At 33.6% G+C, this 16,629-nt stretch overlaps 2 protein-coding genes across 9 annotated transcripts; one reads left to right on the top strand and one right to left on the bottom strand.

Moving 5' to 3' along the window:
• The first annotated feature begins 877 nt into the window (after positions 1-877).
• On the top strand, positions 878-14,988 carry LOC142621525 (mediator of RNA polymerase II transcription subunit 10b-like). Of its 8 annotated transcripts, none has more exons than XM_075794802.1 (8): positions 878-1,104; positions 1,222-1,276; positions 9,778-10,051; positions 10,143-10,223; positions 10,333-10,435; positions 10,568-10,657; positions 11,373-11,452; positions 14,587-14,988. In XM_075794802.1, exons 3-7 carry the CDS (start codon positions 9,825-9,827, stop codon positions 11,442-11,444), a joined length of 573 nt encoding a protein of 190 aa, XP_075650917.1. In that variant the 5' UTR covers positions 878-1,104; positions 1,222-1,276; positions 9,778-9,824; the 3' UTR covers positions 11,445-11,452; positions 14,587-14,988. The 8 variants fall into 8 exon arrangements, with proteins under 8 accessions (XP_075650917.1, XP_075650914.1, XP_075650911.1 ...); XM_075794799.1 differs by lacking the exon at positions 14,587-14,988 and adding an exon at positions 14,235-14,376; XM_075794796.1 differs by lacking the exon at positions 14,587-14,988 and adding an exon at positions 13,694-14,192.
• Positions 13,638-14,590, bottom strand: LOC142621524 (uncharacterized). Its single transcript, XM_075794794.1, has 2 exons — positions 14,202-14,590; positions 13,638-14,011 (listed from the first exon to the last, which is right to left on the bottom strand). Exons 1-2 carry the CDS (start codon positions 14,490-14,492, stop codon positions 13,700-13,702), a joined length of 603 nt encoding a protein of 200 aa, XP_075650909.1. The 5' UTR covers positions 14,493-14,590; the 3' UTR covers positions 13,638-13,699.
• Positions 14,989-16,629: the final 1,641 nt, after the last annotated feature.

The raw sequence follows: 16,629 nt of genomic DNA, 5'->3' as shown, positions 1-16,629 counted from the left end.
AGTGTTCCCTCTTACCCATTCCATTCCCTCCCACTTAAATTACCAAATAAGGGAATGAACTTTCCATTCCCTCCATTAAAAATCCCAAACAAGGGAAGGAAAGAATATTTTAAAATTATTCTTTTCATTCATTTCCATTCCCTCCTCACAAACGAAGTCTAAGGCTCCGTTTGGGAGTTCATAAGGGAAGAGAATAGAATGGAATGATCATAAGATAATGGAAAAGAAAGAAATGGAATGGAATGTATTTAAGTAAGGGAAATGAATGAAAAAGAAAAGAATGGAATGGAATGGAATTAAGTAACCTTGATTGAATGTTTTAAAATAAAGGAATGAAAATGAATAGAATGTAAGTAATCTTGTTTGAGAGTAACATGGAAGGAATGTAATGAAATTATTTTATGACAATATTACTATTAGACCCCTATTTTAAAATAAAGGGTTGAATATATAGGGATATTTTGAGAGTTTTAGTAAAAAATTCATTAAATCTAATTCCATTCCCTCCCATTCCTCCCAATTTCAGGGGGAATGAAAATTTGAAATTTTAAGGAAATAGAGAGGAATGAGTGTTTCCTCCTACTCATTCCATTCTCTCCCACTTAAACTCATAAACAAGGAAATGAACTTTCTATTCCCTCCATTAAAACTCCCAAACAAGGGAAGGGAAGAATATTCTAAAATTATTTTTTTCATTCATTTCCATTCCATTTCATTCCCTACTTCCAAACTAGGCTTAAGAATTAGAATTTGTTGCGAAAGTGTTCTAAAAATGGTATGCATTCTTCTTTTAAAAAATCCCAATGTCTATTAGTTAAAAAAAAAAAAAAAAAAAATTAACAGAGCAAAGAATGTTTGACACCGTCAATATCTTTGGTTTTTTTTTTTTTTTGCCCTGTTGAAACTTGAAACCCACTCAAACCAAATCTCCTCCACCAAATCCAAAAACCCCAACAGGATTACTTATCGAGTCTGTGAATCCCTCCAACGACGGCAAGAAAAGAACACTCCGGCGACTACCTATCGAACCTCGTAGTCAACAAGAAAAGAATACTCCGGCAACTCTGTCTTCTTTGTTGGACTTCTTCAATTCGAACCAAATTTGTAAGTCCAATCGATTTTCCGTTCCTTTCTCGAACTTCCCTATGTATGTACATATATAACCTTTTCCTTTTACACTAAACTGTCTAACCCTCCCCCATTGTTTCTCTCTCAAGCTAGGTCTCTCAGTTGGAGCCTCTCTCTCTCTCTCTCTCTCTCTCTCTCGCTCGCTCAGGTGAGTCCTTCCAAAGATCTGAGAAAACAACAAACACAACTTCAATTTGTACTCCTATATTTTCTTATTTCTTTATGTTTCTAGTCAATTTTTCTCTGAGTTTTCTTATTTCTTTGTATAAATATTCTGTGAAATCAGTGCTATGTTTTGGTTTTTTCTCAATTTAGTTAGTAAATGGTTAGATTTTTTTTTTTTAAAGGAGATTGAGGGCTGATCTTATGTTGTGCCTTTAACAATCTAAATTAGAAGCTATGAAAAATTTTGGGGGTGTCAGTTTGTTGATTGGTCTTGTTTTCGGCCACCGCCTGTTGTAACATGCAAGGTTACACTACTTCATAACTTTTTTTGTTTTTTATTTTTTTAATATATATATTTTTTATATCATATTAATAGTTTGAGAATTACACCATTGGATTATGTATTCTCTTTGTTCTTAATGTGCATGCCAAATTTTGTGTTAACTGGATGTTATTTACTATCTGATCCATTATTCATGTTTTGTGTATAATTTTGAACTTAAAAAAATACTTGAAATCTAAACCCTTTATGGTGAGATAAGTACAGCATAGGAGTTTGTTACAGATGGTGTTTTTGAAGCCTCATTCAGACTGAACATGAGTCTTTAACTTCCCATTTTATGGCCTGGATAATGGACTCTTCACTCTTTAGATTCCCAGCTTGGATTCTGGCATTATGCTGGATCCAAACATGATACATGACTACCTCCCAGCTCAACTTGCATAACACTTCCTTAAGATTATTGCCCTTCTAATTTTGCAATCCCCAGTTGACCATACCATCACTTCACTCCTTATGCTTTTAGAAAGCGATCAAGTAATCAAAGAATAAATGATCTCTTCTCTTCAAGACCCTTAAAAAAAAAAAAACCCCCACTGTTGCCCCATTGATGGAACCTATCATGAGTGCGAAGTCTACTTTTAAACACTAGCCATCTATGAAAGCATCCTTTGATATAGCTATGAGAAACCAAATTAGTTTCCACCATGGAATTGTTGCCTTTTCACTCTGACTGCACACCAAGTCATGGCACAATTGAATTAACCTTTCTTTGAGGTTAGCCACATAGGCTAGTCTTTATCTCCATTCTCAACCAAGCAAAATTTTCTTTGAATGGCTACAAACTCATATGATCTTGCAGGTTTCATCTCCAATCCCCATCCCTCGACATGCTAGCCAGCTTTGTATCCATACTACTAGCAGCATCATAAATGACCCTAGCCAATTTTGTTTTTTTCATATAAAATTCCATCTGGGTGCCACAAATCATGCCAAAGGATATTTGGGATCCATCTCCAATAGAAAATTTCAGATATTTCTGCCATTCCTCTTTAACTTCAGTAATTTTTTCCAATCCCATTTACTGTCTTGGATGCCTTGACACACCAAAAGTCTTCCCCTTCAATATGTTTTATATGAATCCATGCCACCCAAATTGAACTTGCTTGAGCAAAGAGGTTCCAGATGTGTTTCAAACAAGCCAGCTTATTCCACTCCTCAATCCCCTTCAAGCCTAACTCACCCTCCTTAGAAACACAAATGCTTTCCCAAGCAACTTTGGCATTGCCTGCTGCTTCATCAGGACCATTCTACAAAAATTTGTATAGCTTTTGTTCAACAATCTTGATGACCTTTTTAGGCAGTTTAAACATCCCAGGCCAAAATTTTTGGATGCTGTACAAAACCAACTGAAGAAGCTCTAATCTTCCAGCAAAGGGCAAATTTTTTGAAGTCCAAAAAGGGAAAAAATCATTCTAGTTGTAATATTATCAAGTGGAGGTCTATGACTCTACAATAACTTAGCCCACCCAAGATGAGAGGCATTCTGATTTCCAAAATATCTAACTAGGAGATTAGCTTCTTTGAAGTGAATAAAAATAGGAATCTTCTGTTTAAGGATAGGGGAAGTACCTGCACAAAAATTTTCAGTTTTCTGTTCTTTAGCTTCCCACCCTGAGAAGGCCTTAAATTCATCCAACACCTTTTTGATCTTGCCTCCTTTGAAGTAGCCAGTCAAACCTCCATTTATGGCCACTGGAAATTTAGGTGTTTTAATACATTCTTTAACACAAATTTAGGTTGGTTTATTGGTACTTGATGTGGAGTGATATTGCGGTCACCGACCTACTAAGTTGTAGGAAACTGTAATTATATAGGGAAATTTTTATTAGAGTTTTCATGCTCCACCAGACCCTGTGAAATGGACAATGAAAACTCAGTTGTTGGTTTTTTTTTTTTTCCTTCTAAACGATTATGATTTTTTTCCCTGATTGGTAAGTTACACATGCTTCAACCCATGATCTCACCCTTCACCTTGCTCTTGCAAGATTTCTTACTAGAACATGATTGGTTTCTTTGGTCACTTCCGGCTTTAGGCCTTTTATTAGATAGTCCTGTCCCAGGTGTTTTTTTTTTTTTTTTGATTTGTTTTATTTAGAAATGATGGAGGTACAAATTTTTTTAAAATTTAAGAGAAGTTGGCCTGAAAGAGTATTGTATCTAAAAAATATCAAATTTAGATTTTTTTTTTTCTGTCAACGTACTTCTAGGTAATTCTTCAACATGATTACTGCATTATGGGAATGGGCAAATGTTAATGTACTGTTAGAGGGGCTGGATAAGTTTGGCAGTGTCGCAGTGATCTTCATCTGTTTGATTGTGTAAAAACTGGGGGGAGACTAAAAAGTAAATGTTACAGAAAAGTGGCTGTTGAAATGTTATTAATGCACCTTTGATACTATAGATTTTATGCAAATATCTTAGAATTCTGGAGTCAAGTCAGTCAAAAATATTATTGTGTAGATATAAATGATGTTTGATGTTGCCGATTGGTCCACATGTGGTATTGAAGCCAACAGGATTCATTTAATAAAGAATAAATTACACCAACCTCCCATGAGGTTTTATTAAATGACACTCCCCCCAAACATTTCATGAAATAACATTGCCCCCTTGAGGTGTAACATCCCGACCTAACTATATAGTTAAATTAGGGAGATTATATAATTATAATTATTTTATGTAGTTTGAGTTCCATTATATAAATAACACTGCCCCCTTGAGGTGTAACATCCTAACCTTTTGCTTATCTCTTTCTTTCTTCTCCTCACTCTCCATCTCATTTTCAATTTCAGCCCCAATTCCCCTCCATCTCAATTTCAAACTAATCCACCGTCATCTATTATCCTCTCTAAAAGCAATAACCACCAGGCCATGTTATTTTTGGTCCTTTACAACGACTAGGTAAAAGCTCTTTTCTTCATATTAGTTATGAAATAAATTTGATTGCTTCTTGGGTTATATTGAGGATGTAAGGGTATGTTTGGTTGGGATGATTTTGGGGGGATGGAAAAAGGAGAGAAAATGGTTGGGAGGGGGAGGAGGAGGAGAGAAAATTGGTGGGGCCCGGCTGTTTTCCCTAAGGTCCACAAAAACTTAATCTCTACAAAATGGAGAGAAAATGCAAGAGAAAATGGGGAAGATTTTCCTTCCCCCAACAACTAGCAACTAGCAACTTTTTAATCTTATCTTTATTTTTTTTTCCTTTGTTTCTTCTATTATCAATGTTTGCTGGTTTTGGTTTCTTTTTTTGTTCCACTTTTTGTCTTTTTATTCCTTTTGCTTTTATCCGTTCCTTTGGCTTGTGGTCTTTTTTTAAAAATAAAAAATAAAATTGAAGTGTCTGTACACAATTTTTTAATTAAAAAAAATGTATTACTTTTTGTTTTATCTAATAGGAACATAATTGTAAATTTATACCAACTTCATTTTCCATCTCTCCACTTTTTCATCCTCCCAACCAAACAAATATGAGAGAACTAAATCTCTTCTATCCTCCCAATTTTCTATCCCTTCCCCATTTTCCACCCCTTCAACCAAATGGACCATAAAACTATACCTTCAAGACTTGGGTTTATTGTTCTTAAGATCCAATTTTGAATTTTGTAGATCTATTGATGGTCGGAACTCCCGAGTTGCCTGGGTTTTCAACTCTTTTAATGTTATTAACTATTTTCAAATTGTGGGTTGTAAGATAAAACTCCTAATCATCTTCTACTGAATCTGTGAATTTACATTGATTGAAATAATGTCAAGAAACTTAAAATTTGCCCAAATATGATTAGATTAGTTTTTGTTTTGCATCACCCAAAAGGCATTATTGGCCTATGAACTAAATCTCCTTGTTGGCAAATGTCTTTATGTCACTGTGTCAAGGGCAGAATCTCTGTCTATTGACATAATATGTTATGAGATGATAGGCAATAGGTTCATGCTAATTATTGTCTTGTTTGTTGATAGAAATGGCTAGTTATATATATATATATATATTTATTTATTTAGATCCCTTGGTGTTAATGACTTGATGCTTTTAGAGTTTAGTAATTGAATGAGTTTTCAAAGATTTCTAGATGTATGTTGGAGTTGCTAAAGGAATGGGAAACAAGGAGATTGGTAGGAACCAGCTTAATAATGTAGCTAAGTTACAGTGAAAAGTGAAAACTTGACTACATCCTTATAATAGAAAATCAGCACTAGGGTGCTATTTGGAAGTGTATGAAATTGATTAGGGGTTGCTTTGGTGCCAAAGTTAGGTTTTTATTTGTTTATATGATTTTGGTTTCATATTCACTTTTCAAATTTGAATTTGTAAGTAGGTTTATTTTATAACTACACTGCCACTCTTGTTTGACAGTGAGTAAATTGGGTATTCATCTTCATTTCATGGACAGGAAATAACGTGTAGTTTAGATATAAGTTTGCTTCCACGTGTTTTGGACCCTCTAAATTTGAACTAAGATTAGTGAATTGTTAACATGTCTAGAGAAATGTTTATGATGTGTTTTCTTTATATTTCTTCATTGGAGGGTTATTGTTAGCAGAAAAAATATTGTGAAAGATAAAGGAGTATTTTCCAAAGTAAAATAAATTTTAGACTATTGTGGCTTAAGTTTTGAAATGATTATTGTAGCCTTGACATTTGAGATCAGATTAGCTCTGGAGCATGATTAAATAGGAGACAAAGGTTTCCATGTTGAATTTGAGGCCTTTACTATCAAATGTAATGCCAATGTAGTTGAACCATACTCAACATTAAAACAACTCCTTAAAATTTTCAATTCTCATTGACCTTTCTGCCCTGATTTTTCCAGCTTCTTCTGATCACCCACCACAGGTTGTTTATTTTTTGTCCTGGCCTCTAATGCTAAAAACAAACCCGTGATTTGCTCCTCAAAACCTTCCAAAGGTTTTTGAGTTGTTTGAGTGTTGGCAACGTAAATTCAAGCGACATCGCAATATAGATTTTTGGAGACTGGCCCCTCATTGCTTGATGTGGTTTATTTGGAGGGAAATGAATGCAAGATGCTTTGAGGGATGTGAGAGGTCTTTGCTAGAGATTAAGTCTTTTTTCTTGCTTACTCTCCTTGTTTGGAGTGTGCTTTTGTCGCATTTTTCTTGTTTTTCCCTTCCTGCTTTACTTGATCATTGTAATTTTGGTTCTTGATTTTTGCCCCCATAGTACATCCCCAATGTACTCGGGTTGGCTACTTTATTCTTAATTAATATAATTTTTTCGTTGCCTATCAAAAAAAAAAAAGTTACTACTTAGTTGAATTTTATTATTCCTTTGTTTTGTTTTAGGTCCCAAAGGAAAGGCACAAGCTTTTTACCTCTATTTTTAATAATTCTCAATTTCATGAATGATGTGTGGTGTTGCTTTGTTAACTGCATGTTTTGAAGTAGGATGTTAAATTGTTTGATGTATGTAACTTGCTTTTTTGGGGAACCTTCTTTAGGTGGGTTAGGATTTTCTTGAGTTGCATGAGTGTTTTAGGTCAAGAGTTATATGTTGATTTCCTTAAATTAATGAACTAAGAATATTAAGCTTTAATCTTTGGATTAGGTGTTCCTAGTACCCAGGATTGAGCTCCTTCAAGTTTAGCCCTGCGTTTCTTCTGCTCTGAGCTAAGGGAAACTATGTTTTAAAATATTTGGAAGGTCATGACATGATATGAACTTCTCCGGTAGGGATAACGGTACGGGCTTTCCATGGAATGTGGCCTAGGCCAAATTGTGAGATGAATGAAGTAGCCTACCTTTGTTTGGTCATGACCAACTTGGGTGGATGCTGATCATCTTTACGATTGATGAAGGATCATCATGAGGGGCCAAGGCCATTTGTGATTGAGGATATGAGCATTTATGTACTTGGGAATACCCGACACTTTAGGGACACTATTGGATGCCTGGCCCAAGAGAATTGGATGCCTCATGCTTTACATGCTTACTCGACAGATTGACCAAAGTTACATTATAAATATTTATGTTTTATGTTATGGTAAAGGAAATTATTAATTATTTAATTATCAACAATTATATTTTAAAGTGATCAGGAAATGTGTTAGGATGTTAAATCATGAAATATGATGATGTTAATAAGTTTTGAAGTAAGAGTTTTCCACATCAGGTCTTAAAAAGTATTCTCACGAGAAAATACTTATTAAAAAAAAAAAAAATCTTCTAAGGAAAAATGGTTGCTATATATATAATAAGATATAGTTTTTTAAGGAAAGTGTTTTTTTATTTTTTTTATTTTTTTTTATGTGTTGAAATTTATTTTTTAAAGAAAGTATGCAAGTTACTTTTCAAAGTTATGTAAAAGATTTGTATATAAAGTTTATGAAAAATTATTTCTGCATGTTCAAAGAATTTTATCTTGAAGCATATCCACGTATTAAGAAAAGCCTTTGATATACATGCATTCATGTTTTCTTTCTAAATTTTCATGCTCCCTAACCCTCCTTGCTAAGGCTTTGTTTGGGAGTTCATAAGGGAATAAAATAGAATGGAATGGAATTATTTTAAGGGAATAGATATGAATGGAATGGAATGTATTTAAGTAAGGGAAAGGAATGGAAAAGAATGAAATGGAATGGAATTAAGTAAATATTACTATTAGACTCCTATTTTAAAATAAAGGGTTGAATATATAGGGGTATTTTGGGAGTTTAGTAAAAAAAATCATTAAATCTAATTTCATTCTCTCTCATTTTTCTCAATTTCGGGGGAATGAAAATTTGAGGTTTTAAGAGAATAGAGAAAAATGAGTGTTCCATTCTACTTATTCTATTCCTTCTCACTTAAACTCTGAAATAAGGGAATGGACTTTCTATTCCCTCCATTAAAACTCCTAAATAAGGGAAGGGAAGAATATTCTAAAATTATTCTTTTTATTTCTTTCCATTCCATTTCATTCCCTCCTCCCAAACGAGGCCTAAGTCTTTCAGCTCACCTGTTTTAAAAACTATTTAGTGAGCTGAATAGTGTTACATTTGCGCTTATTTCTGTAGCGATTTTGTACCTGAGAATCAAAATCAATTGTTGAGAGTTGGAACCTTTGATGTAATTTGAGATTTTATGTTGTGAACTTGTGATATTTTAAATAATTGATGGCTTTGTTATCCATTGGAGAAAAAGGTTGAGGTTAGATGCTCTGACTAGCAAGTAGTAAGAAGTTAAAAAAAAAATTGCATACAAGTTTAGCGTATCAAGTTTAGGCTTGATATTAACATGCCACTCATGGTTGCAAATCCGGAATTCGGGTTTGGGTTGTGACATGAGGTTTATATAAATGTAAAAGTTTAGTTTTCATTAATGGAATATTTCTATTTTAAAATAAGATTTCTATTAATTTATACATACCTAAGGGGGAGTGTCAGTCTTCCACAAACCTCAAGGGAGGAGAGTGTCATTTTGTGAATTGTCTGGGTAAGAATCTGTTTTAAAAATTGAATATCCTGTTGATAAAATAACAGTTTGAGAGGGTATGAGCCTTAAAGGAGTTTGGAGTGTCATTTCATGAAATGTTCCCTGGTAGTGTATTTGTAAAACCTCATGGGAGGGTGCTGTGATTTTCCCTTTAATAAATGATGGTTTTTTAAAATAATCATTAAATCACTAGTTGAGTCAACTTTGTTCTCTTAAAATTCTTTTGCTTCCCGGGGACAAGCTCCTAGCTTTATTTGCCGGAAACTTGTTTGATTGGTCATGTACGTGGGGATTTACTTCTAGGGAATCTATACTATTCTTAGCTTCCCTTTCTTCTTGCACATAATTTTTTTTATTTTCTTTTTTGCTTCTTGTACATATTTTCTTTGCCTACTTCATTTCTTTAATGGACTAGTTTCCTCTTAATATAATTTTTCTTACCTATCCAAAAAAAAAAAAAAAAAAAAATTGCTTCTTAAATAATGGAAAATTGAATGAGAGGATTGGATAAAAATCCATTTAAATATACCTTTAAGACAATTTTTTTTTTTTTTTGTGCATATATATTCAGGCATGTTCTTTATTTTATTGATTGAATTATTTTTGTAGTTTCCTTAAAATGTTTGTCTTTTGTAGGAAGTTATTGTTTAACAATTAATTGTCTACTTTTAATTTCTTTATATTCATATTGTACATTCTTTATTTCTTTGCAACAGATACATTTTCGAAAGTCTTAGTGAGGTTTTTGAAGTAAAATACAACAATGGATTCATCACAGAGTGCAGTAACAGCAGGGACTGGTGGTGGTGGCAATGGGATGATGATCTCTCAAACCAATGATACGGCAGCTACACCTGCTGTGGACGATCCAAAGCAAAACCTGAACCATGTCATCAACTCTATTCAGAAAACTTTGGGCCTTCTTCACCAGCTCTACCTTACTGTCTCTTCCTTCAATGCTGCCTCTCAGCTTCCTCTTCTCCATCGCCTGTATGTTTCTTTTGTCTTATCTATTGCAATTAGTTCTTTTTATTTTTTACTTCCTTTTCTAAGACATAAACCCGTGGGTTTGGTTTTGCAGCAATTCTCTTGTAACGGAGCTTGACAACATGGTTAAATTAGCTGAGAAGTGCAACATTCAAATTCCTATGGAAGTGCTAAAGTGAGTCTTTTCCCATGATTAGCCTTTTTTTTCAACTGCAAATGTTCTTTTAGAACCCAATTCAGGTTTTCTTTACTTCTGATTGCTGATATTTTATTTTCTCTTTTAGTTTGATTGATGATGGAAAGAATCCAGATGAATTCACAAGGGATGTCATAAACAGCTGTATTGCCAAGAATCAGATCACCAAAGGCAAAACTGATGCCTTTAAGGTTGCTTTTGTTCCTGATATGACATTTATATAATTAATTTTTTTCAGTTATATTTCTTCATGTAAATTTGAGATTTAATATTGGATTTTGTATTTATTTGTGGTTTTATTTTGACCTTACACATTTTTTCAGGGTTTACGCAAACATCTTCTGGAAGAACTTGAACAAACATTTCCTAATGAAGTTGAATCTTATAGAGAGATACGTGCAGCCTCTGCCGCTGTAAGATATATTTGCATTGATGCACTAATTTCTTAGAATGGTTCTCTGTAGACGTCCCTCCATAAATTTTCTTAAATTCAACATTTATTATTATTTTTGCCATTATAACGCGAAGAACCTCCTTACAAACTGCTCTCTCCAGTTCCCTTTAATGCCACGTATAAGATCAGAACCACTCAATTTGTAAAAGGTTACCTCTTGCCCATGAGCTAGAGTTCAATTGGCACTTCCTCCTACCATAATAACAAGATGGAGAGTGAGGTTGTGGGTTCAAAACCCACCGAGTGCTTACGTAACTTACTAATCAAGAAAAAAAATTGTGAAGGGTACCTCTTTATTTGTTAGTTCTGTATTATTATTTCTGCTGTTGCATAAAATGTGAAGAAATTGTCTTAGAAGATTCTTTAAGAAGATTCTGGATGTGCATCTCATTCCTCAAGCAATTGTGTTTCTTGAGTTATGTTACTCAATGAAGAATAAAATGCTAACAACAGTTATGTGTATAATCTTGAATGGAGATTGGTAATTGAATGTATGGCATGAGAATTTCATACACCCAATGTTGAAGTCAATTCTTGATTCAAGTAATTAATCAGCTTTTACTTTAAAAGTAAACCAAGCTGGAGCCTATCTGGGAGAAAAGTCTAGTGTATTTTTCTTTTTTATGTTTTGTGTTTAGCATATTAAGCTTTTTTGCTTTTTACATCTAATGCAGGAATCAAAGCGGCTTGCACAGGCACAAAGCATGTTACCAAATGGAGATATGAAGGTCAAACCCGAGCTTTAGGTGTTCATGTAAGTATTGCTTTGGTTGTTTATATCCATTTCTTAGCATGTCTGTAATTTTGTGATTGTTGTTAAAATTCCAGATGGATGCATTGATTTATTATAGCAGAGTTACTTCCTTTTCAATACGTGCTGATAAAAAGTTTGGACATGTTCACACTTCTAATTTTTTTTAATGATCATTGTGGGGGAAAATATTTAAAATAGATCATTCGTTGTATGTGTACACTTTGAATAACTGGAAACTTTTCCTTTCCCTTCAATGTATTTTACAAAAGTATACATCTCATCCAATTGTGTCTGCTTGGCGTTTATTTTATTTTAATGGGTTGTTTCAGATACATTACACTAAGGAGCAATGGGACCAAGTATGTTGTTATGGGACATACTAACATAGGAATTTAGTTTTCAATATTAGTAGGATCTGTAGAGTGGAAATTGTAAAGCATGTTATGGGATTAATTTTCACCTACAAAACTGAAATAATAGAATAGAGTATTCATTTTTATTTATAGTTAACTTTCTTTATTGAGAATATGCTATGTTGTTGCCTTAAATTAAGGCTTAAATGTAAGACGCTACCAAGAACGTTGAATGAGGCTGAAAATATTCAAGGTAATTAATAGAGAAATTTGTGGTGATCATGTCAACGCTATCTAAGTGTTTAGGTATGGGACATGTATTGGCTTTTTAGCTTGTATAATATTCTCTGTGGACGAGTGTGCATACTATTCAAATGTTCAACTGATGTTTGATGAAAAATTATAAACTGCAGTTAGGGGTTTTCTACTCAAGTAATTTAAACTTGGATTTCCTAGATTTTTGTTCCCTCTCTCTCTCTCTCTCTCATGCCTACTATTTGAGAGCGAATGTAATTAGTAATGAATGTGTATATTTTGGACAAAGTCGTAGAATGCATTATGTCAGAATCTTTGGTGTTTTTGTTAGAGTGAAAAATTAAGTGGTATGACATTAATTATTAATGTGGTTACACAGCAAGGGAATCCTAATTCAGGGGATATATAGACAGTTCCAGTGTAATATACGCAAGTAAGAGAGTCCATATGCAGACTCATGCATGGCCATTCTTAAAGCCATCCATAAAGCCACGTCTAATTTGAAGAAGGTTAGATTGCATATATGGTCCTCAACTTTCTACTGTTATTTCAAATCGTCCTTATACTTTTACAATGTTTCACTGTAGTCCCTATACTTTCATAGTTGTGTAAAAAAGGTTCTAATTGTCATTTGTTGGATGAAAAATGTTGATGTGGCCAACAGGATTCATGCAACGTCATCAAACTGACCTTGGTTTTGTTAATTTCGTTTGTTGTGGTAGTACTTTCCATCTATTAGATGATAGTAAGGACCTTTTTGAAATATTTTAAAATATAAGGACGATTTTGAAACAAAGATCAAAGATTGAGGACCAAATATGCAATTTAGCCTTTAAAGAAATACTGATTGCAATTTAGTGTGGCCATTATAAAAGTTTTGCTCTTCAAGGCTCTAACTTCCTCATTATCAGTCAAATTCAGTTCTTCTTCAAGGGACCTGAATTTTCTTGCATATATTTCTGAGATTATTTGATAACGAGCATAATATTTTGGAAATTAATATACCTTTCAGAAAGGGAACTAAAGATATTGTGAGAGAAATTATGGAAGTTTAATTTTTAAGTCCCAAGGAAATAGAGATTTAGAAGCTAGCTTAAAATAAAGTCTTGGGATGCAAATGTTCACATTTGTCGATATGGCATGTTGTGATTAGGCTATAATAAAGTGGTGTCAATAGTGGGTTGATATGAAAGTGATGTCACTCCAATTTCCAGTCATAATTTACCATCTAAATAAGCTGTGAGCAAAAAAAAAAAAAAAAAGCTGTGTTCCTAACATTTCCCTTCTCTTTAACCTGTAGTAAACTGAGATATGCTACATGGACATAAGGTGGAGAATCTAAACTTATAGAACTGACAACTGTAGAGGTCCTGGATTTAGTTATTCTTTTGATGGTCATTTTTTAGTTGTGGATGCACTTTATGGAATCTGGAGTCAGTTAAATCCTAATTAGTTATTTGAGTTCTTTGGAATTCTTATATTTTTGAGTAGACTCCTTCCATCTTTGTTAACCAACTCGAAAGTGAGTGAAGTGACCAATGGGTATTGGGCGTGCTTGTACAAAAATGAACAGTGTGTTAATGCAATGCTGATCATATTATTTTCATACATATTCTTGCTACTGTAATTGTAGGGGTACTCAAAACTGTAACTCCCACCATTGTGAATTACCACTTGACTGGTCAAGAAAACTGCACCAATCTTCTGATGATGTTAAGGAACCCTCTATTGGTTTTGCTATGTTCAGCATGCCGGTTTCTTCCTCAGTACACTCAGCATCTTCACAATTTGCATCACCTATAAACATGTTGATGTTATGGTTGACACTATCTGATAGAATGCTGGGCTTCTCTTTTGATTCAGAAGTAGAATCTCCTTTCACTGAGTTGCTGTCACTACTCTTTCCATTTTTTCCATGTTGCTTATCCAGCATATTTTTTAGTTTCTGCAACTGTTTGTGTACCACAAAATACTTATCAGAACTGCTTGTAGTTAACTGTTCTTAACATGTTAAAAACCTTGTAACTCAATGATAACATCCATTTCTCTCTATAGGGAGAATCTGGATTCAAATTCCCCACCCCCACTTATTCTAATAAAAAACTGTTCTTAATAATTGTTAGCAACTAAAATAATGGTACCTGATGGAGTAATAACTGATTCTCTCTTTTTAGCGACTCGAAGTTTGAAGCTAGAGTGTCATAACTAGCTTTTAATAAGCTGTACTCTCGTTCAATCTGCTTAGTCTTCAATCTGGCCCTTCTATTTTGGAACCAAGTAGCAACCTGGCGAGGATGTAGTCCAAGCTCATTAGCTAGCTTCTGTTTTATCCGAGACTCTGGCCTTGACTCTTCCTTGAACATAATTTCCAGCAACTTGATTTGTTCATCATTGAATCTTTGCATGTTCTTGTTCTTCCTCTTACTTGCCATAGTATGTGAACTCTCTATTGCTACCAATGCACACTTTAGCCAACATTTACTAGTTATAAAACTTATAGCAATAGATTTGGGACTTTGCTTGTAGGAGTGTGAACTGAAAGAAAATAAGAAATGTAGTGAGGGAAGTGGTGTAAAGAATATCTAAAGTGTGGGCCTGAGGCTGGTCTTGATAGGAGCATTTTCTAATGTACTTGCTAGAGAGAAACATCCCACTAGCTGTTCCATTCGGACGCTTGTCAAGTAAAGGGGTTGGGATGTCCCTTTCTGCTTTCATGTTCTCTGTATCTAATAAGGTTCATGGAATTTTTATTTTTGTTTTTCTTTATAATTTTTCAGATGAGTTACTTATATTTATACTCTTACTGTTAGGTCTACTGTTGAAAAATTAATCTTGAGTTCCTTACATAGATGCAGCGAGTACGCTTCATTTACAAGCGTAGTACGGGATGGAAAAGTTTCATTTAAAAAAAGAAAAAGAAAAAGAAAATATATATATAAAAATATATATATATATATATATTTTCCCACAATTATTGATGTGATAAGTTATAATTAGAGCAAACTATCAACAAAATTTTTATTGAAACTAATTATAACATGCCACTTCAATAGTTGTCATTCAATGGTTAGTGAAATTTTTTGTTAATGATTATTTTTTTTTTAAGGAAAAGGTTTACCCCCAAATCGGTTTGATAAAATTATTCATGTCTATTTTTTTTTCCACATAACTTATTTAATGAGTTATGTAATTTGTTGAAATAATACACAGGCCGTGCAATATGTTAACACTTTGAAGGAGATTTGTTGGTTTTGCAGAAAAGTTTTTGGAGTATAGATTTAAATTTTTTTTTTTAGGTACATGTTTTTCAAATTACTTTATTATTTTTTAAAAGTTGAGGAATAAGAAAATATGAAATAGGAAAAAATTCTTTATCATCTTGCAACGCTTGGTTGCCACTTGCCACGTTGATCTAAAGTCGCTATGCATATTTAGAGCACCAGATGATTGCGTCAAGACAAAGCCAAAGTGTGATTGTCCCTAGCAGCCAATGACAATACACCACCTCTATTTGAGGTCTCACCTTTTGGGTCCACCCATGTGGTTTTATTTCGATGTTTTATATGACGTCCCCGTCATAACGTGGTAACAACCTTGTGGTTTACCACACTAGCTTACGACTTGTTTGGACACGTGAGTTAAGCAAAATACATAGGCTTTTGCTTTGGGACACAAAAGGTTGAGTCAGGCCTTTGAAAATGTTGCCCCAAAGTCCCATTTTGGACACAAATCAAAACATGGGAGAATAAAAATGATTCCTGAAGATTTGATGTTTACCAAAATCACTTCAGTGGACTGCTGCTACTCTCCTACTCTTTTCTTTTTTCGTAAATTACAAAGGGAAATGATTCCCATTGTCTGTTTTGGTATCACGACTTATTTGCATAGCTTATCAAAAGAAATAACTTTTATTAACATTTACTTTTTATTTTTGTTAAAATGCGTGACAAAAAACAAATTGTTCAGTTAATGGGTACACTTAGGAGTTATGATGTTTGTTAATAGATCATTTTTAAAAAATTTTTATACTGTCTTTATGAGATTTATAAAAAAATTGTCAAAAAAATCAGTTATTTTTTATTTATTTATTTTTTTTCATAAAAAGTTTCTAAAAATATTTCTCAAACGAATGTTTTCAAGTATTCACTAGTTTTTTCAAAGAACTAAATGCTTAAAATAAAAAAAAGAAGTTAAAAGTTAGATTATTTGTAAAAAATACCGAGACTAAAAGCTTTCATCTTTTCCAAAACAATCTCTCACTAATTTGATTATAAATATAGATCTTACCAAATAAAAAATGGACTAGTTAATGTGAATTTTCAATTTGGACTAGGCTCTTGATTCCCCTAGCCAGCCCAATACAACCCAGGGCAACATGGGCGCGCACTAGTTGGGTGATCACTCTTTGCTGAAGGAGAACCCATAAAGTCTATGCAATTTGCTAAATTCGGCCCTTGGCGGCTTGGCCCCAAGACTATCTAAATAAACTCTCCCATTCCCAAACAGCTACAGAAGTGTTTCATCACGAATTATTATAAGCGTACACCACCTACTTACACTCTCATTTCT

Source organism: Castanea sativa, chromosome 1 (assembly GCF_040712315.1).
Source record: "Castanea sativa cultivar Marrone di Chiusa Pesio chromosome 1, ASM4071231v1".
NCBI lineage: Eukaryota > Viridiplantae > Streptophyta > Magnoliopsida > Fagales > Fagaceae > Castanea > Castanea sativa.
This window is presented reverse-complemented; position numbering and strand designations above follow the sequence as displayed.

Bases quoted from the DNA above. Each gene is read 5' to 3' on its own strand.
- LOC142621525 (XM_075794802.1), top strand. From the start codon at position 9,825: ATGGATTCATCACAGAGTGCAGTAACAGCAGGGACTGGTGGTGGTGGC. The intron at 10,052-10,142 runs GTATGTTTCTTT...TTGGTTTTGCAG, and splicing joins CTTCCTCTTCTCCATCGCCT to CAATTCTCTTGTAACGGAGC. The intron at 10,436-10,567 runs GTTGCTTTTGTT...ACATTTTTTCAG, and splicing joins GCAAAACTGATGCCTTTAAG to GGTTTACGCAAACATCTTCT.
- LOC142621524 (XM_075794794.1), bottom strand. From the start codon at position 14,492: ATGGCAAGTAAGAGGAAGAACAAGAACATGCAAAGATTCAATGATGAA. The intron at 14,012-14,201 runs GTACCATTATTT...GTACACAAACAG, and splicing joins ATCAGTTATTACTCCATCAG to TTGCAGAAACTAAAAAATAT.